The sequence below is a fragment of the Pan troglodytes genome, chromosome 12 (assembly GCF_028858775.2).
Source record: "Pan troglodytes isolate AG18354 chromosome 12, NHGRI_mPanTro3-v2.0_pri, whole genome shotgun sequence".
NCBI classification, from domain to species: Eukaryota; Metazoa; Chordata; class Mammalia; order Primates; family Hominidae; genus Pan; species Pan troglodytes.
This window is the reverse complement of record NC_072410.2, coordinates 62,215,143-62,237,061: the sequence shown is the minus strand read 5'-3', so window position 1 is coordinate 62,237,061 and position 21,919 is coordinate 62,215,143. Positions and strand designations below refer to the sequence as shown.

Below are 21,919 nucleotides of genomic sequence, written 5' to 3'. Positions count from 1 at the left end.
TAGTTTAAGGAACAGTTAAAACAGCCAGCACCATGACAGGCAGCAGGCTGAGAAATGCTACACTATCCTCCTCCTCATTATTTTGAGAGGCTAACAACGTGAACCAAATTATACAACATCCTGCGCCCTCGGCTGGGACTCAGCTTCAGTTGAGAAAGAAACAGAAAGATACAGTTCAGCTAGTCAACTCTGGCCAGTAGCCAAGCCGTCTGGAGAGGGGCCCTGCTTAAGTCACATTATTTCCCTTGCTGAAAAGAACCCAAGAGTGGTAAATGCCACTTTGGCAAAGAAGGGCCAGCTTGACTTCACAAAATATTTCATTTGGGGAGATGGCTAAATTAAATATATATGGGGAGATAGCTACATTAAATATATATATATATATGGAATAACTAACCAACAGTTTACTAGTCAACTGCAACATTAAAAAGGGCAGAAGTAATGGTAGCCAAAGGACGACGATGAGAAAAACAAAACTTCCCAGAGATTCTGAAAAAAAAGCCTTAAAATATAACTGAGAAATAACAAACTTTTCTCCTTCTTTTAAAAGAAGGGCTGCAAGAGTTCTTTAAGGCCACAGCTAATATTTGTCAGTAACTTTCTAAGAAGGAAAAAAAAAAAATCTACCAGGGAGGTTAAGAGTGAGAATGAGGAATTAATCAATTATATGATGCCTCCATTTAGCAAGTCAGAAAGAAAAGCCGGCAGGGTCTTCTCAGGAGCCCCCAAACACTGGTATTCCAAAATAAGCCAGCCTCGCTCAAGCACTTGTCTAAATAATGGACTCCTGCCCTGACCTTGTAATTTACTTTACAATGCATTTATAATCCCACTCAATATATCTCACTCCTGGGTAAATCTCTTAAACAAGATTAGATGGTAAGATACCAAAATTAGGTTTCAAACATTTGTCTAATGTGGAAGGGGGAAAAAAGGCAGAAAGATTTTGAAAGAAAACGCTGACATTAGTATCACATTATCTGCCTATTTTTGTTTGCCTCCTCTCTTCAAAGGGAAATAAAAAGCTTCATTGAGAACATTTTTATAAATTTTTTGTTGTTGTTGAACAATAACTTGGGTCCCAAATAGGCTGGAAAAAAAACTATCTGGTTCCAACTACATGATCCTCTGTGGCTTCCTCCTTGTCCTCCCTAGATCTCTGGGTGACTATCATACCTATTTAGCCTGAGGATCTGAGTTGGGCAAGTAAAAAGATTTGTCTGATAATCCAAGTCCTTAACACGTTCATCACTCCAAATGCCTTAAAATTATATTTTACCTTATAAAACATCGATTGAAATCCAGGACTAGACTCATAATTAGTGGTGCTGGTTTCACATGTGCCATGAATTGTAGTCATTGATAAATGCCAAAATCTGTAGCATACAGCACTACATCAAGGATCTCATTTGTATCCTTTCAAAAAGGCTTAAATGAGAAAAGTCCATTTTATTTTGCTGCCCTGAGCATCCTAAACTTTTTTACAGAGCCAGTTATGTGATCATGCTACAGTATGTTAACACTGTGATGTTATCCTCCCCTCTCTCTCATACATCAGGTCAGAGAAAATGGCATTTTATCTTATAATGAGCATACAACATACAGTTTTCACTATCGCATTTTAGTATTCCCATCAACTAGATATTCTAGATCATGAGGGCAGCTAGTGTAATCATAATGTCAATGAGAAGGGCTGTTACGATTGAGACTAAAGATTACATGGAGAGAGCTGCTTTGAAACTGGTAATTATTACCAGTCCACTAATAGCAAATGATGCATTACAATTTCACCATATAATCTGTATTTCACTCAGCTCATGCCAGTGTACCATATTATATTACAGTGCTCACAGATTCTAAATTCCTAAACTGCAGTCATCAATAAATGTGTTACTTGCCATAATTTGTGAAATTACTTTGTTCATAACATCTTTGATGATTTAGAAAGACTGGAATTGATTTCCTGCGTGGCAAAATTAGGCCTACATTGATTTATTGATGTGTAAAATATAATAATATTCTTCATTTACTCTGATGAAAATCAACTTCTCAATTTGAGAGCCTCATTGGGCATTTACGGGGATTGTTTTGATTTAGAGCAATAAACTGACACCTGGCCCCTAAGCATAGGAACTTGAGACATCAAAAGGGTTAAAATCAGCTATTAGCCCACCTACTGGCTTTTATTTTATTTCATTTTACTTTATGGCAAGGAATGACCCCCATTTCTAGTATGTCACCAATGTGAAAAAGTCATGTGATCTAAGCCTCACGATTCAGAAGAACAAGGAGGTCTGAGACTGGAGTCCTAGCTCTATTATTCACTAGATTGTAACTCTGGGATAGTCATTTGATTTCTCTGAGTCTTAGAATTCCTATCTGTAAAATGAGCATAAAAACAGTACCTGTAAGAATTGTTGGGAGGTTCAAATGACAGAAGTATATAAAAGCCCTCTGTAAACTATCAGGTCGAATGTGAATGTGAGTTTTCATTACTACCAGGGGTGATTAATTACTGAGGGTAATGACTAACCACATTACACACCCCAAACGGCTTCCAGAGGAAGGTCCCAGTCCAGGCCTTAACCCAGGCCAAAAGGAGGCTCTAGTTAAAGAGCAGGGGTGACTGGCACACAGCAGGGTGGCCACAGGGAAGTGCTATGAGCTCTGGAAGCCAGGGGCAGCAGGTTAATGCCGCCAAGTGGAATGGGCATCAGGTTTGTTCTAGAGCTTTCTGGACCCCCACAACCCACTTCCACATACCTTGTTCTGGTCACTCCTAAATTGGTCCTGCCAGCAGGGGCACCAGCAAACTATGTACCCTCCCTTTGTGGGAAGGTGGGAGAGGACAGGGGTTCCCTATCAAGCTCAGACTTTCCTACCAGTCAAATCAAACTCCCAGCCCTCAGGAAGACCAGGCTGAAGACCGAGAACTATGTTTCCCTGGCAACAGCCCTTGGCCTCTCAACTCCACCCTCCTCTCAACTGCTCAACTCCCTTCTATCCCTTCCCTCCAAAAGTGGCTCCGTTCCCACAGCCCCATGCAGGCCCCAGATGCCCCCAGCAACAGGAGAGCTCTCCCCACCCAGCCAGCATGCAGGGACTAGAAACCGTGAGCCCAACCTCCTAAACCTTCTGCAATCTGTGACCTAACCCAGGCTTAGGCCCAGCTTGGGGGAAGGGAGCAGATGAGGTGCTTTTAACCCCTGAACCACCCAGCCCTCAGGACCTGAGGGCTTATGAAATTCACACAATAACTCTTTGTTACCTAGGATTACCTAGGAGTTAACAAAAATAAACAACTGGCTTTGAATCTGGTCTCAGGGTGCATGCCCTGCTCTTCAGATACCATTTACAAGATGGGTAAGTGTCATCTCCCTCCCATCTAAAAACAGTCCCCCTTAGAGCCTTAACTCTGGCATCTTGCTCTTTGTTATTCTCTCTCCATGACCTTTTTCCTTTTCTTTTTTTTTTTTCTTTCCACAGCAGGTTATTTTTCATTTACTTTCAAATAAAAATTAGATGTCACACTTCTTTTCTTCTTGAACCTGCTTTTTTGTGTTTAGGGTGGAATCACTGCCCACCCCCTAACCTTTTAGCCATGCATGATTCATACCATGTGTTCCTACACAGAGAAGCAAACTGTATTATTTTCTAAAACAGTATCTTTCAGAAAACATTTGTATAAATGGACAAATTTAAGTTTCATAAAATGGTCCCTACTGTAAACCTCACTTGAACAAGTAAATGGTGGTGGCGGTGGTGGTGGTGGTGGTGGTGGTGGTGATGATGATGGTGGTGGTGGTGGTGGTGGTGGTGGTGGTGATGGTGGTGTTGGTGGTGATGGTGGTGGTGGTGTTGGTGGTGGTAGTGATGGTGGTGGTGGTGGTGGTAGTGATGGTGGCGGTAATGGCGGTGGTGTTGATGGTGGTGGTGGTAGTGATGGTGGTGGTAATGGTGGTGGTGGTGATGGTGGTGATGATGGTGATGGTACTGGTGGTGATGGTACTGGTGGTGATGGTGATGGTGGTGATGGTGATGGTGGTGATGGTGGTGGTGGTGGTGATGGTACTGATGGTGATGGTGGTGGTGGTAGTGATGGTGGTGGTAATGGTGGTGGTGGTGGTGGTGGTAGTGATGGTGGTGGTGGTGATGGTGGTGATGGTACTGGTGGTGATGGTGGTGGTGGTAGTGATGGTGGTGGTTGTGGTGGTGGTGGTGATGGTGGCAGTGGTGGTTGTGGTGGTGGAGATGGTGGTGGTGGTGATGGTGATGGTGGTGGTGATGGTGGTGTTGATGGTGATGGTGGTGGTGGTGGTGGTGGTGGTGGTGATGGTGGTGGTGATGGTGGTGGTGGTGATGGTGGTGGTGATGGTGGTGGTGGTGGTGATGGTGGCAGTGGTGGTTGTGGTGGTGGTGATGGTGATGGTGATGGTGATGGTGGTGGTGATGGTGGTGGTGATGGTGGTGGTGGTGGTGGTGATGGTGGTGGTGGTGGTGGTAGTGGTGGTGATGGTGGTGTTGGTGGTGATGGTGGTGGTGGTGGTGGTAGTGATAATGGTGGTGGTGATGGTGGTGATGGTACTGGTGATGGTGGTGGTGTTAGTGATGGTGGTGGTAATGGTGGTGGTGGAGATGGTGGTGTTGATGGTGATGGTACTGGTGGTGATGGTACTGGTGGTGATGGTGATGATGGTGATGGTGGTGATGGTGGTGGTGGTGGTGATGGTGGTGATGCTACTGGTGGTGGTGGTAGTGATGGTGGTGGTGGTGATGGTGGTGGTGGTGGTAGTGATGGTGCTGGTGGTGATGGTACTTGTGGTGATGGTGATGGTGGTGGTGGTGGTGGTGGTGATGGTGGTGGTGGTGGTGGTAGTGATAATGGTGGTGGTGGTGGTGATGGTGGTGATGGTACTGGTGGTGATGGTGGTGGTGGTAGTGATGGTGGTGGTAATGGTGGTGGTGATGGTGGTAGTGATGGTGCTGGTGGTGATGGTACTTGTGGTGATGGTGATGGTGGTGGTGATGGTGGTGGTGGTGGTGGTGGTAGTGATAATGGTGGTGGTGGTGGTGATGGTGGTGATGGTACTGGTGGTGGTGGTGGTAGTGATGGTGGTGGTGATGGTGGTGGTTGTGGTGGTGGTGGTGATGGTGGCAGTGGTGGTTGTGGTGGTGGTGGTGATGGTGGTGGTGGTGGTGGTGATAGTAGAGCCTTCACATTTTAACTACAATGATGTGCATTTTTCTCTAAAACCAGGAGAAAAATTAGTCAAAATTATGTGTGGGCATGAATATACAACATATACTATGTTCAAATACACATGTAAATACATAAGGAATATGCATTGGAATAACCCTGGAATAACCCTAAACTGACTCCTTTTGATTCTGGCCTTGGCTAAAGATGTGTGCCATGGACTATACCCAAAGTCCTAAATGAGACCACAGGAGTGAATGTCAAGTAATAAAATGGGCTCCAGAGGCACAGGCATCTTCAATCACTAGCCACGGAGCAAGACAAGACCCTGGGGAGAAGACCCACAGGGATGAGCTACTATCAGCTCCCAGCCTCCAGTGAGGAAAGAAAAAGGGGAGGGAAGAAGTCCCGCTGGGGCTGAGTGGAGTGGGGAGCGGCTGCCAAGTGAGTAATGGAATAATACATATGACAATCTATTTTGGAAGTAACTCCTTCAGTACTTAAAAAGTAAGGGCAATTTCCAGAAATTCTCATCTCTATACACATGGACATTTGTAGAAGAAATAAGGCTCAACTTACAAATACCCTGCGGTGCATATTCTGCACTCATCCCAGGCGTGGGGATTAGAGCTCCATGTGCAGAACGAGGGGAGGAGAGGCCCCTCCAGTGCAGAAGTTTATCTGTGAAAGAAACCCAAAATCAAGCACTACAGCTACAAACAACGTGCATCATAAACCACAGGATATCACATTTCAATTCCATTAAAATAGATTACAACATCATTACAACAGCCTTGCAGATAGTTAACAGGCCCAAGGCCTGAAACAAAAGAATAGTGGTGAGTTATTTCCCAGAGTTTCTGTTTTGTTTTCAATTTCGGTCTTTTTGACAAAAGGGAAAGGGTTTGTTTTAGGAAAGGGGAGAGGTGGTCTTTGGTTCATTTGCTTATTTATTTGTTGTTGTTTGATTATTGTCTTGTGGAAAGAAGATGTGTAAACAGCAAGGGGAAAACTGGTAATATTGTGGGTAGCCTGGAAACATGGGGGGATTTTATCTGCAAGGCTGGTTTACATGCATACATTAACTTTACTTTATAGACAAACCCAAGCAAAAAGCAAAATGCTGATAGGAAATGAGTAGATTTGTGAATCGTTTTTTATGGGACAGAGTCCCACTTTGCTTTCTCTGTCCCTCTGCCCCCCTCTTCCCATGCTATATTTATGATAGCGCCTTCAGTGATAGGGGAAACCTGGGCATTTCTGGACTGAGCTGGGCCATACTCTAGAATCCTGTCAACTGGAAACCTTACACAGATGTGGCTTCTCACAATACAAAGCAATGGAAGATAAAGATTAGACTTCTGGGGTCCAAATAACTTTGACCATTAAATGACAAGGAAAGAACCAGCATTCCAATAATGCCAGTACCCAGAAACCCTGACCCATCTTCACCATTTTACTGCACTTTGTTGTACTCTGGTGAAGACAAGTGACTTCTCACACTAATAAAATGAATCTAATAGTCAATGAAACATTTGTAGCACTGAGATTTTTTTGAGAAGAGGAAAATTTGGTTTGTGCAATCTGGGGATTTTATGGTTTATGTGGTAAGTGCCTAGCTTTTCCAAGTCCTCCTCTAGCTAACTAACCATGTAGCTGTCCATCTTGAGACAGACTGGAGGATAGATGGTGCAGGAGACGCTCTGTGTGTTCTAGAGGTTTGGAGTTCATGATGATTGGGGAGGGCGGGAGACAAGAAAAACAGACTTTGATGGTGAACAAACAGTATGTTTTCCATTAGCTTAATATTAAGAGCACTTAGAAGTGTTGTTGTTGTACTCTAGGATAGCAGGTCTCAAGTGTAAAATACATCCTGTTCTCCTTATATAGAGCACACTGCCAAGCACAGCCAAGGCAGTTGGGACAAGATTTCCTTTCGCAAGGAGCCTGGTGGGTAACGATGGTGTGCTGCTGAGAAGGCTCTTACACAGACAGCATAGGTCTGCTGTTACCAGGCCTGCAGAGGGAAGCCCTGGTGGAAGCACCACCTAGTCTGAGAACATCTACAGAGACATTTCATCCTCTCTGACCCAAAACAAAATAAACACCACAAAGTGAACCAACACAAGCAGGAAGACCGGACTTAACAAACAAGTATGTCTACATTTGACTGTTTATGTCAAGTGAATTGAGAGTGTGGTGTAAAATTACTACAGATTTTGTCATGGTATTTTTCAATGAGAAATCTGAGAATCCATCTTTGCACTTGTTTTTGCCTCAGCCGTTCACTAAGTTTGCTGCCAAAACAGACATCCTTTTCTTAGGAAACACAGGCAACCCAGGTATCTCTGTGATCCCAGCATAAAAGCAACAGGTACTTGGATCCTTGTATGGGGAGTATCGAATTTCAAATTCTCTGCCACTTACTCTGGGAAGAGACCCTGAAGTGCTTCAGCAGGCCTCCAGCAAGAAATGGGAGAACTGCTAACCTAATCCATGCCTAGCCCCTCGCATGAATCTCTTGTTGGCAAACTTGTCTACAAACCCATTAGCCCTAAACAAGCTGACGGCAGGACCAGATCTCTACAGTGTCTGGCCGTGTGGCAAAGTGAGGTCTCATCTGAGTATCTGGCAGCATAGTTTGTTTTTGTTTTTGTTTTCTAAGTTGTAAAAAACCCTAGCTATCATCAAGTCTGTCCCTTCATTTTACAGATGGGGAAACTGAGGCCATGAGAAATTAAGTGACTTGCCCATGGCTACACTGATGATTAACCACAATGTGAAGATTAGAATTAATCTCCTGACTCCTGATCCAGTGGTCTTTCCTGGGAATTTGTCTCTTCCCCCTTGCTGCTCCTGCCGTGGTCTTCACTGCCCAACAAGAAGGTCCTGTTTCTACTGATCCATTAAGCAGTACTTAACAGTCTTGGGGGAGGGTCCAGCCCAGCAGCGCTACATGGGGCTTTCGAAAGGTGCCAATGAACTGACTTGGTCTCACAATTGGAAAACAAGGCCTGCTCTGCTGCCTGGGCCCCCTGGCCTCACCTTTGCTGTGTTCACCCTCTACCTCTGCTTCCCCTGCAGAATTAGACAGCTAAAAACATTTCTATCAGCCTAAGAAGCTATTTACTTTAGAAAAAAAGCACACTGTCTTTGTGAGACTCACCCTTGCATTTATCTTCCTTCAGGAAGAGGGTCAAAGCAAAGCCAACTGGGGACCCCAGCTGATTCTGCTGCTTCTTCCACTAAACACATCCATAATATTCTCTTTGGTAAGTAAAATCGACATTCCCACATGAACTGGAAATGCTAAATTGTTAATAGCCTCCCTAGGGCTTAACTTCTTGCTATGATGCCTTCAATTATTTCATCACGGCTTAGGCAAAGTAAAGTATCACAATTAATGCTTCTGAGCGTCAAACTCGAGGAGCAGCTCTGCCTTCCCAGGCCAAGGTGGGGAAAAGGAGCTGCCCCTGGTTGAGGGCCTCTTCTTTTCCCACCTTCGCTTTCATTCTCCCCAGCCAGAGATGGGCTCTGGTTGCTGGCTAGGAAGTGGGTGATCTAGTTATGTCCTCTTTTTTTCTTTGTTAGTGCTCTTAGGCAAGTGATTCTCACAGCGCAGACCCAGGCCCACCCCCGATCAGCATCACCTGGGAGTTTGTTCAAAATGCAAATTCTTGGGCACCACCTCAGACTTACTGAATCAGAAATTGAGGGTGGGGAAGCAGCAGTCTATGCTGAATAAATTCTCCAGGTGATTCTCATGCACACTCAAGCTGAATCAGCACTGCTGTCTTAGGGTAAGGGAAGTATGAACGCTGGAAGCTTTGAAATTCCCTGGGCAGAGACCCATGGGCCATGAGGCTGTTTTCCCTCCTATCCAGGACCCACCTCCTTTAGGACTGGAACAGTCAAAAACAAATTAAGCTTAGGGAATCCCTAAGGATCCCTCCATTAGGAAATTCAGGTTCCACCCTCCGTCTGTCATTGATAAGGACAGGGAACAGGTCCAGGCTCTCCATCAGGTCCAGGGCCTTCTTAGCATGAGACAACACCCAAACCAGCTTGTGCCAGACAGATTGTGTCCTCACTGCTTCCATAAAAGCTGACATGTCAGAGAACGCAGCTGTGGCAACTGCACGGACACAGCAGGAACTGGACTCTTGTTTCCCTTTCTGGTCTCTCAAATGGGACACATTTCCCTTTTCTGACTCAATCTTTTTTCAAATGTCTTACACTTTTCTGGTGGAAGGTGTTTCAACCTGTTCTATTTCATAAAGGTCTCTCTAGACCCAGTATTTCCACTTGGGGCCTCAGAAATGCCTTACACATTATTAGGTTGCAAAGTTTCCTTATGGCTGAATTTAAAATTAGTGACTCTTATTTTTCAGGTTTCATTAAAAAATATGCAGCAAACTGGGAATGGCTTTGATTTAATGTTATACATTTGGTCACTTTACATTTCTACATATATTGGGTACCAACTTTTGACAAAGAGCTCTAAGCCCAGTGGGATGTTCCTGGAATTTAAGTCATTAAATCAAGTTTTTTGGTTTCCTCAAGAACATCTCAAAGATTCCTTGACTATTAACATGCTATTTGTTTCTGAAACTAATCACTGGGTGTGTAATACAGCCACATTACTGTCTACTAATCAACAGGTAATACTGCAGATTTCCAAATGTGCCAAAACAGCTAAGCAAAAAGCATCATTCCAACACGTTTAATGACTGCTTTGGGAGCCCAACTTTAACAGGTATTAAAACCACAGGACTCTCCACAGGAGTACATAGATGTGTGCTATTCACTAAAATATACGTGTGTGTGTGTTTGCAAGCATTTGTGTGTACATATGTGTGTTAGCGTGTGCATGCATATGTGTTTGTGAGCATGTGCATGTGTGTATATTGTGACTGTGTGCATGTGTGTATGCTTGTGCATGTGTGTTAGCATGTGCATGCACATATGTGTGTTAGCGTGTTCGTGTGTGTATATGTGTGTGCATATGTGTCTGTGTACATGTGTGTATTCCTAAACATATGTTTTTAGATAATTTCCCTGTTTTTTTTTTCAGTGAGACAGGCACAAAAGCAGTAGAGCTGTCCCACGTGGAATGGGCTATCTCGTGACACTGTGACCCCCTTTCTTTCACCCTGGGTCTTCAAAAAGAGAATGGATGACACTGTGATGAGGAGGGGTCTCTATATTGGTGACAGGCCAAAATACAGGACTACCTACAGTCCTTTTGCAGTCCATAATCCTCAAGTCCCTCAGCTCTTCCATGTAGCCACCTTCTAGACTACACTTAAAATGCATCCTGAACGTTTGTAAAGTACCCTGAAGGAACCCATTCCAGTTCTGAATCCGATTACTAGGTTCAAGCCACACAAATAACAACAGTGCAGCTAGTCTGAGCTAGAGGCTTCTTTACCTAACTGCAAAGTAAATGTCCTTTCTATTCAGCCGCATCTAGCTCTTGACCCTATGTTTACCATAGATACCAGTTCTTCTCACTTAGATTCTCTGACTTATCAGAGTATTATAGAGCAAACATTAGCTATGCCTGTGTCTTGAGTTGTGTCAATCTGTAATGAAAATGTGCCAGCTTTATCATCACTCACAGACTTCTTAATTAACCTTCTGATATTGTCAAAATCGCACTCTCTTTTGTTCTAGAAATGAGCATTTACATGTGCATTTTTTTCCTTCATTGCTTTTTTACTGGCTAAGGTTTTACCAAATCCTGATGTTCTTTAAAAAGTGTATTCTGCAAAAACAAAAGAAAGCAATAATTATAGACACTACAATATAGAATTTCTTCCCTGAAACTCTCTCATGGTCCTTAGATTCCTTGATACTTCACCAGTGACTTTAATAACATCAATCACTCATTTTAAAACTCTTTTTTGATCAATGCTATCCTCTCAGAGCCTTGATTACTCAAACAACAGGTTACTAACTTCACCTTTTAAGAGTTCTCCTCCTAGGCTTTTTCTCAATAAAGGGAGGAAGTAGAGATGACATTTTGCGTGCCCCTTTATCTATAAAAATGCCAGCCACCAATCTGTCAGGCCTAAACAAAATTTTTCTGCAAGCTGTGTCTTTAACATAAGCAAAGCATATAATTCCAAAAAAAAAAAAAAAATCTTGCTTTTCTGAAAAGCAACTAAGCCAAAGACATTGTGTTCCATCTTTGTGTTGAAATGCAGATTTCCCACTAAAAGGCAAATCCTTCATTTCAAAAGGTTGAATAGGATGGTACTTAAAAAAAGAATTCCAGCTGGTTAAATTTAGGGTGTTAAAAAAAGTTCACTCCAATAATATTCTTTGGCTCTGGGCCCAAAGTATTTTCACTTGATCGTGAATTAGATAAATTTTTATTACACTTTAAGCTTTTGCCTTAGAATGGTGGAACTTATCTAGGAGACTGAGAGGGCAGCTGCATAAAAAGACAAATTGTCTTAGGACAATTTTTTTTTGTTTGTTTAATCACATACCTCACTATGCAAAATGTGTGTTCCCAGGATAAATTCCATTCATTCATTCTCTCATGCATTCATTCAACCTCTCATGCATTCATTCAACAAATATTTACCGAGTGCCTACAATGCCCAAAGCAATGGGCTAGCCGCTGTGGGCAGTACAAAGAAAACACGGACACAGATTTCTCCCACAGCAGGCTTCATTTAGTAGAAAAGGTAAGGCCTGCACAGAAATTGCTCTGCCCCCATGTAGAAAGTGTGTCATGAGAGAGGTACAGATGAGCTGCTATGGAAATTCAAAAGAAGAGAAATTACTTCCATTTGGAAGGGAGGGAGAGAGGCTTTGGGAAAGAGGAAAACATATGAGTTAAACCTGGAGAGCCAAGAGAAAGGATATCCTAGATAAAAAGAAAAAGCAGGTAAAGATGCTCAGAGAGAAGCAAAGCCCAAGGTGGGCACAGAGTAAATGGGGCCCAATAGGCGGTTACATTCACATCAAAATATTGCACACTGATTCATCCAGTTGACAGCGGAGGATACGACCATCTAAATAAATCCTCTGAAGATTTCTGTGACATCTTCAGCTTTCACAAGTGCGTATTTTCCAATTTCACATTTTCTGAAAATAAGGGACACAACCATGTGGACTCTTGTGAAACTCCATGAAGGTTCATCTGTTCTGTTTTCCCCCCACCTCAATTGTTTCTTCCCCCAATGAATGTGGGTGGCCCGCTAAGGCAAAATTTACTATGTTTTATTCCTCTGAGTCAGACAAACAAGTGTTGATAGCCATGTTCTTCCTTGCAATACTGCCTCCCTGGCTTAAATAATCTATTTCAGATGTCTCATTGCCAGTTTAAGATGGGCTTGTACTTGCTGACACATTTTCAACAAATGACTGTGCAAGAAACATTGAGATTTTCCTACACTACTTTGTCTCTTCAATCATCAACTTGACCATCCCTCCAAATTTCCCCTCTTTCTTCTTTTCAAAGCCATGGGGAGGATAGAGGTGCCCTTACTCCTGCTCTGAGTCCTCAGCTGAGGATCTTGTTTGTGTGTAGTGGGGGCAGGGGGAGGGGTGTAGCCTTGCCTCTATCCGAGGTATTTATCAGGTTCTTTGGGAGCTACTTTCAGAGATGCCCTTGCTCTATGTATTCCCACTGCCACCACTCCCCGGATTCTTTTCTTCCTTTAGGAAGCAGGGACTTGTTCCTCTGGAGAGACTGCTAGAGGAAAGTCAGGAACCTAAGTTCTGCAACCCCAACTCTGCCACTCACCAGCTGTTTCGTGACTTTGAATAAATCCTTTCTTTCTGGCCCTAAGTGTTTCCATCTTTAAAAGGAGAAGACTGGATTAGATGGGGTGGCTTCTCTCTCCTGCCTCCCATGCCAGTCCAGGCCTCCTTTGGACCAACCAAGAGACCTACTATAGGCCGTGCTAGAAGCTGGCCAGGATACACCTGTTCCCCTCATGACCTTGACCTGAATGAGGAGGGCCTTATAGGAGAGTTCAGGGCTGGGCTCGGTCCCCAGGCTAATCCTTAGGCTTAGAGAGTGAGCCTGATGATGGATTTCAACCTCCTGGGACACAGTCTTGCAAAGTTTACCTGTCTGAGCTTCAAGGAGGAAACCTAGGTGCGTCCTGAGCCAATGAGACTGAAGGTCAGAGAACCAGGAAGAAACTTCCCCAAACCCAGGCTAAATGTCAAGGGAAAAGGTCTCAGTGGCTCATGCCAGAAGTCCAGTAGCAAAGCTCGGCCTCATGCCAGAGCCTGGCACCCATTGCTCACAAAGGCACACACAGGACTCTAAGAAAAGGGAGTCCTCTCCCCAGCCACCACAAACCAGGACAGCAAAGCCCAGCACCCTGTGGTCCTTGACCTCCCACCACACCCCATCAGCATGGAGGGTTCTTGGAAAGCCATGTGTAAAATGAATTTCTGTAAAATAAATCATATTTGCTAACCAACATAATTTCAGAGATGTTTCGTCACCCTTCCAGGCTCATTGAAAATTGGCAGGGCTTCTAACATTTTACCTTTTAAGTGTGTCTTCCTTCCCCCAACCCCCAATATCCTCTCTGTCAAGTAGTTAATGATCTGTAAACAAACACTTTAAATTCAGTGGGGGAGCTCACTATTTAAAGAAACCCTGTGGTGAAACCTTTTGAAAAGTTAACAATCTTTCTGTAATGTGAAAAATCACTCTCTAATTTATCAGTTTCCATTAATGAGATTTTTGTGTGTATTGGGCCTTCTGAAAGTGGGGCTCAACTGCAATCCACGCCTTTGTAGTTAGAAGGGATGATAAAAGACACTGCCCTGAACATATTTCTGTCACCTGAATTGTCCAGCTTCACACAAACGTATCACAAACACCCCGATGCCTCCCTGCCCCACTCGAGAAATGAAGAAAAGGATGGGAAATCATCATTTGGACACCTGGAAAGCCTTGCAAACCACACTTGCGTTTCTCCCAGGTTAAGTATTAGATACCTGAGGAAGGTGAAATACGCATTTTCAACTGAGCGTTCAGGAAGAGGCATGGGGCTGTGAAGATGGATGCGATGAAAATGATCATTTGCAAACGTTTGATTCTGATAACACCTGCCAGGGCAGAGAAGGGCTTGTCTATCAAAGCCAGCAGAACACACAACTCCCAAATTACTCTGAAGACCACCCCAAGCCTTTTTATCTGCATCAACTCACAACAAATGTGCTTTATGCCTCTATATTATCATTTCAATCGGTCTTGAGAAAATACTAGAATAAGCTAAAGAAAACCAAACATGGGTGGAGGGGCAAGGGGAGGGATGGCATTAGGAGAAATACCTAATGTAGATGACGGGTTGATAGGTGCAGCAAACCACCATGGTACATGTATACTTATGTAACAAACCTGCACATTCTGCACATGTATCCCAGAACTTAGAGTAAACGAAAGAAAGAAAGAAAGAAAGAAAGAACCAAACATGGTGTTTCCAAGAGACTCCTGATGTTTTGTTTGTGGGCACTGTGGAAACAGGGGCAGTGGTGCTGTGAGAGACAAGGGAGTGGGGAGCCATGGTCAGCAAGTGTGGGCAGCCCCAGCGACACTGCAGCCCGGCCAGGTGGAGGGCTTTCCTGACTTATCATCCAAGACTGGTCTGTGCACGGAGAAGGGGCCAGAAGAACGGGCAGCCCCAGGAAGGCTCTGTCAGGCCTCCCCCAAGGCCAACAAGCCCAGAGGAGGGCAAGGCCTCCAACTCTAGCCCTTCTTAAGGAAGCACATCTGTCCTGGCCTTTATGGAAAGCTTTTTTTTTTTCTTTTAATTGAGACATGGTCTCACTCTGTTGCCCAGGCTGGAGTGCAGTGGTGCAATCTTGGCTCACTGCAACCTCTGCCTCCCGAGTTCAAGCAGTCCTCCTGCCTCAGCTCTCAAGTAGCTAGGACCACAGGCATGCGCCACCACCACACCTGGCTAATTTTTGTATTTTTTGTAGAGATGGGATCTCACCATGTTGCCCAGGCTGGGTGGAAAGTGTTATGTTCTTCCCAGAGTACTCTCCTCACATCCTGCCCCCACAGTCGCCCTGTGGAATGAGGGAAGGTATTAGCCTCACCTCCCAGTGAGGAACTCGAAGATCTCAGAAGTGTCCTGCTGTGGACAGGGAGGACAGGGCTGGGCTTCAGGACCCTGCCCACCTTCTGACAAACTCCTCCCACTGCCACCTCAGGGCCGCGGCAGAAACGTGTCGTCTGGACACTGGTCATACAGCCCCTTTCAGGCAATCTCCTCACTTGCCTTTCTGGCACTATTGAGTGAGTGGTGTGTGGACTTCAGGGGAAGCGTGGAAGGCACTTCACAGGCCTAATACACTGTGACAGTCTTGGCCAAGAGATTCTGAGAACCAGAACTGGCCATTCTCCAGAATTAAAACCTATTATGTCCTATGGTTAACACAGAGCTGCTCAGAAATTATAAGAACTAATTTAAGGCTTCAAAGCTCTACCAAAAAAAAAATGGTCTAGCAGGTCAGGCTCTAACATTTCTTCAGGAATAAAACTAGGCTGCCCTCTCGCCTGAGGTGAGGCTGAATGAAGGAGCGCTCTGGTGCTGCGAGGCCAGGCCTCCTCCCATGACGGCAAGTCCTTCTTTCAGAAAACAGGCCTCTGCCCGGGGCATGCTGCAGCTGCTTCTCTGCAGTGCCTCAGCACCTTCCCGCCTCCCAGGCACACAGCAGCCCAGCCTCAGTCCTCATCTCTCTGGCAAAGTCCCACAGAACAAAACACAGGCCTTGGCTTTGACGTGCTTTGTTTTTTTTTTTTTTTTTTTTTTTCCCCTCCTCCCTGGCTTTTTACCCAATTTCCTAATCCTTCATTTATACCACTGACCAATCTGGAGAGAGTTCCCTGAGCAAATCGGAGATGCCGGCAGATACAACCTGCCATCATTGGAGCAGCCTCAGTCCAGCCATGGGGTGGGGCACTGCCGTCTGTTCTTGGGTCTACTAATTCTGCTGATTCCATATGAGTAACATCCAATGTTCCCAGACACCTCCAAGCTCCTCCAACCAACAGCACAACATCTTCAACTCCTTTCTACCCACCTAGCAGGTCCACGTGGGGACTTAGCCTATGGACACCTGGCCTCTGCGGGCACAGGGGCCACACACCACGGTGGGACCCGGAGACCATTTTTTGTTTTGAGTCTAAGACTGCTTGGAAAATGAGGTCTCTCAGGTCTAGCATTTCCACGCAGTCCCAACCATGAAGCTTACCAGAGGCCACCAATGTCAAGCTTTCTCAGGTCTGCTAGGAACAGGAAAGAATAACTCTCCCTTAACAAGCCCCTCAGGCTGAAATCCTTTTGCTTCCAGGGCCTCAACCTTCTACTGCTGGGTAGAAAGCCCCCTCTGTCACCGGCCCACAGATCTCAGCCGCCATCACACTCAAACCCTGTCAGGCGGTGGAGAGTGTGGACGGCAGGCTGACACGGTTTCAAAGAGGCCGACCAGGCAAGAACCGTCCTGTACTCCTGCCCCAGCTCTAATGCAATAAAATGTCTTTTATCAATGTAATTCAAGGCAAAGAGTCAAGGGTCTGTCACCATTTTAAAGAGGCTTATTACATGGCCACAAAAATTTGCCTCAGGCTCAAACCTGGCATGTAAGGTATCAGCGTGGGACAGGTTCTTTTGATTTTATTTTATTTTCTTACAAAATCTGAAAATGAAACACTTCTGTCCCTCCCTTCCACCAACCGTTTTTTGATTTATGGGGAGGAGGAAAGAAATCTGAAGTTGACAGGTTGGGACAACTCCACTCAGCTTTCTCACTCAAAAGCTGCTTTTGTTAAATCATACTTTGCATTTATGGCCTGCGGCTCTTGGCTGACTTTGGCGGCTCCTCCGGTGTGGAGCAAGCTGTGGACTTCCCCGGGAGGAGGCCCCACTGAGATGACTGCCCCACTCTGCACCAAGGACAGCGAGGAGGGGGGAAGGTGGGGGTGGAGGAGCTGGAGGCCAGGGGGCTGGGGACATGAAGGCACTGGCTAGATAACACACAGGCCTGTAAAGGATATGTCTCTCTTCTGAACCTGGCTCTCCACTCCATTTCTCCTGGATCCAAGTCTCCCTGTAATCAGCATGTATCTACCACTGGTTCTCCAACTAAAAGTTCAAGGCTTCTAAGAACCAAGACTCAGTGGTCTACCTCTGACTGCCCAGCACCATGCTGGGCAAAGAAGAGCCCCTCAATAAATAATTAGGATTCAAGCGCTGTGCAGTGAACTTTTCTTCCTGTTGGAGAGCCATTCTAAATGACCTGGCTGGAAGGACCAGGCCATGGAGCCAGCAGTGACCAGGGGAAACCTTCCCTAGTAAATGATTCACTAACCAAGGAGCCTCTGGGTCAGCCTTGACCCAGGAGAGGATTACAGCCCCTTGAAAGTGGCTGCTGGTCCATCGCTTCACTGTACTATTTTGGCAATCTGTAATAGTGTATTTACTCAATGGTTGTTATGGACAATCAGGTTAATCATTCACTTTCCAAATGCTGTGTAATTACACAGTTAAAACAGCTACAATGGATGTCAAATTTCCTTAAGTCTTCTGATGAATTGGTCTCAATTACTAGTCTGGGTCCCTTTCTTCCTTCCTCTCTCAATTTGTTTTAGCAATCCTCCACATTTTCCTCTATTCTCATCCCCTATCTGCACCCCCATCTCTGTCCCAAGAGAAAGAACTGTGTGAAGTACCTCCGCTTGAATAATCCTATTTTTGAACTCATAGTTCTAAATAGTTTTTGCTCCACTAAAAGGGCTTAAAAATAAGGCTAGGAAGCTAGACCGGGGAGGGGCATTACAGGCTGGCTGGAAGCCCCCAGCTGCCTCCCTGCCTCAGATGCAGGGAGAACACCTGCAGCCACCCACACCTTGTCACCCAAGTTGCACTAGATCCTGGTACAGCCCAGTGGTGGCCGCAGCTCAGGGAAGAAAGAAGGCAAAGCCCTGCTGTGCTCAAGGAGATTGAGGCTTCCCAGCCCCAAAACTGGGAAGGGCCCTGGAATGGGATATCCCCTCCCCTCCCAGCACCCCATTCCCAAACCTAGCCACCCATCTCTGCTTGGGACATGCTGGAAGGCAAGAAGAGAGAAACAAGTAACTCCTTGAAAACAAAAATGAAGCAGGGATCCTAGGAAAAGCAAAAACATTCAGAACCCAGGGCCTTCTCTCTGTCTCCCACGACCTACACCAGGCCCTTCGCACCTCTGCTTTGCGGCTTTAACGCACTACACCCCACCCACCGCAAGCACATACACATGCTCTCAAGAGTCAGAGGGTCACCCAGGGCTAGAACTTAAGCCACCCAGCCCACAAGCTGGCAGGTGAAGGAGGACAGGGATCAAGGTGACAGTGCTGTCCACGCTGGCCCCTGGCTAAGAGCAACTGCAGCAGAAACAGTGTTTCTTCTCCATTTCCATGGCTCGTGAATTTTTTTGTCTTGTTTTTCTTGATGCTCCACCCCCTACATCTTTCTTTTCCCCACATGCTCCAGCACATACAACTCAGGGCTCCAGTGTTTTAAGGGCATTTTTTTTTCCACAAGTGAGATTAATTTTCTAACAGAACCCTAGTACATTCTGTGTGATGGTGGGAGAGCCTTTTGACCATCACAGTGTCCTGGAATGAGCTCAGCATGCTCTCTGGGAAGTGAATTGGGAAAGTGAATGGGGAAAAGCCTCAACACACAGACAGCCCCATGGAAAATTCTCCAGATCAGGAAACCCACCTAGGTATAGAGACCTTCTCTGGAACCTCTGGTCTGTTCTAGTCCTGCTGTCAAAAGAAAGGGGTTGGACTGATGTTTCCCAGTGGAGGGCTTGTTTGTCATTTTTGGACCTAACATCCAGTTCATCAAGGTCACTTCTGACTCCCAGGAAGAGAGGCAGACCTGTTAAGGGGCGGGTGGTTTGATCCACTTAGGACATTTTGGACATTTTGCATCTCTCATGATTCTATCTTGAGAGTTTAGTTTGGTTGGAGTTTAGTTTTTGAGTTTTTTGTTCGGGTTGTGGTTTCTCTTCCTCCATTAAAAAAAAAAAATTGGAGCTGTATTTCTGTTTCCTGTTCACGGAGCGGACAGAAGGAGGGTGTGCAGTGGAGGAGGTGTGTGGGGAGGAGGCTGATACATGGAGCAGAGCCGAGAATATCCGGAACTGGAGAAAAGTGAGAAATGGAGCTTTTTTCTTGGCTTCCAAACAGTTGTAATTTCCACTGCCACTGCTTAGTTCCTGGGCACCAGGCATACAGAGTGGGAAAGGGGCATGTGACAACTTTGCCACAAATCAGGATTTGGCATTTAAATCCACAGGAAGCAAGAAGAATAGAGGGACTGCTTATTTATAGATTTGCAGATGAATGAGATAACCAACATGCACTTCTCGCGTATGTGAAGGAGCAATTCCATTTTCAGACTTGGAAAGTTCTCCATAATTAAGTATCACCCAACCCTGAAAGCACACTGCATCCCAAGGTTAAGATCAGCTTCCTGAAAACAGGGCAGAAGACTGCTGCTTCAGTGGTAGCTCAAAAATTCTATTTTGAAGGACAGGTTAGTACCACACTACATTTAACTGGATTCAGTTCATGTGATTATACAGTGCCTTGCTTTCTAGAATATGTAATCATCTCTTTCTGATGACATTTTAAATATCCAACTAGACAAATAATTGCAGCAATAATTGATAGCAGAGTCAAGCTGGAAGATCATTGATTGGCAGAGTCCCCACTGAAACAAATCTTTCTTTCAAACATTACAGAAATGATGATGTTTAAGTCTAACTTTTGCTGATAAATGCTCAAAATCTGATTTACTGATAAAGGCACTGCAAGAAAACCTGCACTTCAGCCCATGATTACTTTGCGAGATGTTTGAGAAGAATCAGGCAGTGTGATTTATATTATTTCCCATGAATAATTGCAAGGATAGTGTGGGTAGTTGGAGGAGAATCAACACAGGCGAGAGAAGTGTTGCTCCTTAATGCTACACTTCCTGAACAATGCTAGCCAACAATCAGGGTTTACAGCCGTTTTCCCCTCTAATATATATCCCGTGGTAGAGAAATGGTCTTGACAAGGGGAAGACCAGGAAAAGAAGACACACAAATAATCAGCTCCATTCAGGCCTTTGAAATGTGGTTTAAATCGATGCCTCAAACTGGGACTCAAATTCCCCTGCCCAGTGCAAAGATCCCTGGCCAAGGTCAGAAGACTTGAGACCAGGCAAGTCCCAAATGATCTCAGGCAAGTCCCCAGGTATAGCTGCAGTCCCTTTAGCCCCAGTCTGTTTCTCTGTCCAAGGCAGAACCCAAATCAACTGCTGTCTATGTCATGTGTTTTGATTGTAATATTTAAGTTAGGGCACTGTGTTCAACAACTCAGACCCTGTGGAATGCTGCAATTGTCAGAAATAACTCAAGAGAGGATGCTCGTCTCCAGGAAACATCAAATGAATGAGCTGGCATATTAGCAGACGTGGATTACAGTAAGGAAAATCTAAAACAGAAGATGTATCTGGATGCTTCAGCAGACAACAAAGGAAGAATTTGGGGACTGGGTCTAAGCACTCGCCCAAAGCACTAGAAGGAGGATTTCTTTTTATTTTTCTTTCCTGTTTTTGTTCTTCTGGTTGTTCTTTCTTTCTTCCTTTTCTCCCTTTTCTTCTTTCCTTCTTTTTCTTTCTTGGTTGCTTTTTTTTCCCCCTTTGAAACTGAACCATTATAAATGAGTTGGTCTCATAGCTTCTGTTAAAAATCAGAAGCTTGTTAGATGTAATGATTATCTGCATTGTGACACTTACCGCGTATGAGGGGTCTTGTCGAACAGCTTTACTCTAATTTAGAGCTCCTCTGTTAATTAGAAAGCCCTCAGATTTTCTGCAAATGCAGGTCACTATCGACAGCTCATGCTTTTGATGCTTCGTCTGTGACAGTTGTTGGGTTGCCCTTCTAGGAGCTGGCAGGGTTGTCCAGACTCTGACAGTGTCAGAAAATGCAGTCACCACGGCTGCTTCACAGGAAGTTACACGCAAGGTCCGCACACAGTCAGTTTCCCTGTAGCCCAGAAGCCTGATGAAATCTGCACTCACATTCAGCTGAAAATAGCTCGAATTCCAACCCTCTCTCCCCCTGCCTCCTCTCTTCCCCTTTTCCTCCTTTCTACTTCCTTGCCTCTCTTTCTCCAACCTCTGTTTCCAGCATCTTCTTTCTCATCTTCTCTCTCTTTAGTCCTCAACAACTGGGGTCCTCTGCTGTCAAAAACAGCCACATTCACCAGAAAGGGAAGTAGGTTTTACAGATAAACCGGGTTGCTTTTCACTGAAACAGCAGTGATTGTGGAACAGAAACTCTCCCCTCCCTGCCTTTTAAATAATATTTCCTATTTTTTTGCACCGGTCAGCAGCCGCACCTGGTGAGGCTGAGGTCAAGGCTGTACTTCCAACATGGCTCACATGTTTTTTCTTAAGAGAAGGGGGAATTTGGAGGGGGGCAAAAAAAGAAGGAGAAAGAGAGGAAAGGTTAACCACTCGAGAAAAAATGCACATGGGCTGAGGTTTCCTGCCCTTATCACCATTCCAGTATAAAACCTCAAATTATGGGAATTCTCACTTAGGAACACCTCATTATGGAACATATGTGCTGGGGGGTCTGGGGAGATGGGAGAAGGGGTGGGTGTTCATGACCATGTGTGTAAACTTG

The 21,919-nt window shown here is 45.0% G+C and overlaps 1 protein-coding gene and 1 long non-coding RNA gene across 23 annotated transcripts in view; one reads left to right on the top strand and one right to left on the bottom strand.

Annotated features, from left to right (window-relative positions):
• BCL11A (BCL11 transcription factor A) overlaps positions 1-21,919 on the bottom strand; it is a 102,232-nt gene that overhangs the window by 11,150 nt on the left and 69,163 nt on the right. For 11 of the 22 annotated variants that reach the window (XM_009442501.5, XM_003309025.7, XM_001158448.8 and 8 more), the window contains exon 3: positions 5,777-5,878. The exons of the other annotated variants lie outside the window; for them this stretch is intronic. In XM_009442501.5, coding sequence (XP_009440776.1) covers positions 5,777-5,878 — 102 coding nt within the window. The remainder of the gene's footprint in view (positions 1-5,776; positions 5,879-21,919) is intronic. 22 annotated transcript variants of the gene reach the window in all.
• On the top strand, positions 8,384-11,020 carry LOC107973473 (uncharacterized). Its single transcript, XR_008546248.2, has 3 exons — positions 8,384-8,469; positions 9,859-9,953; positions 10,272-11,020. It is a non-coding gene; the product is annotated as an uncharacterized LOC107973473 (long non-coding RNA).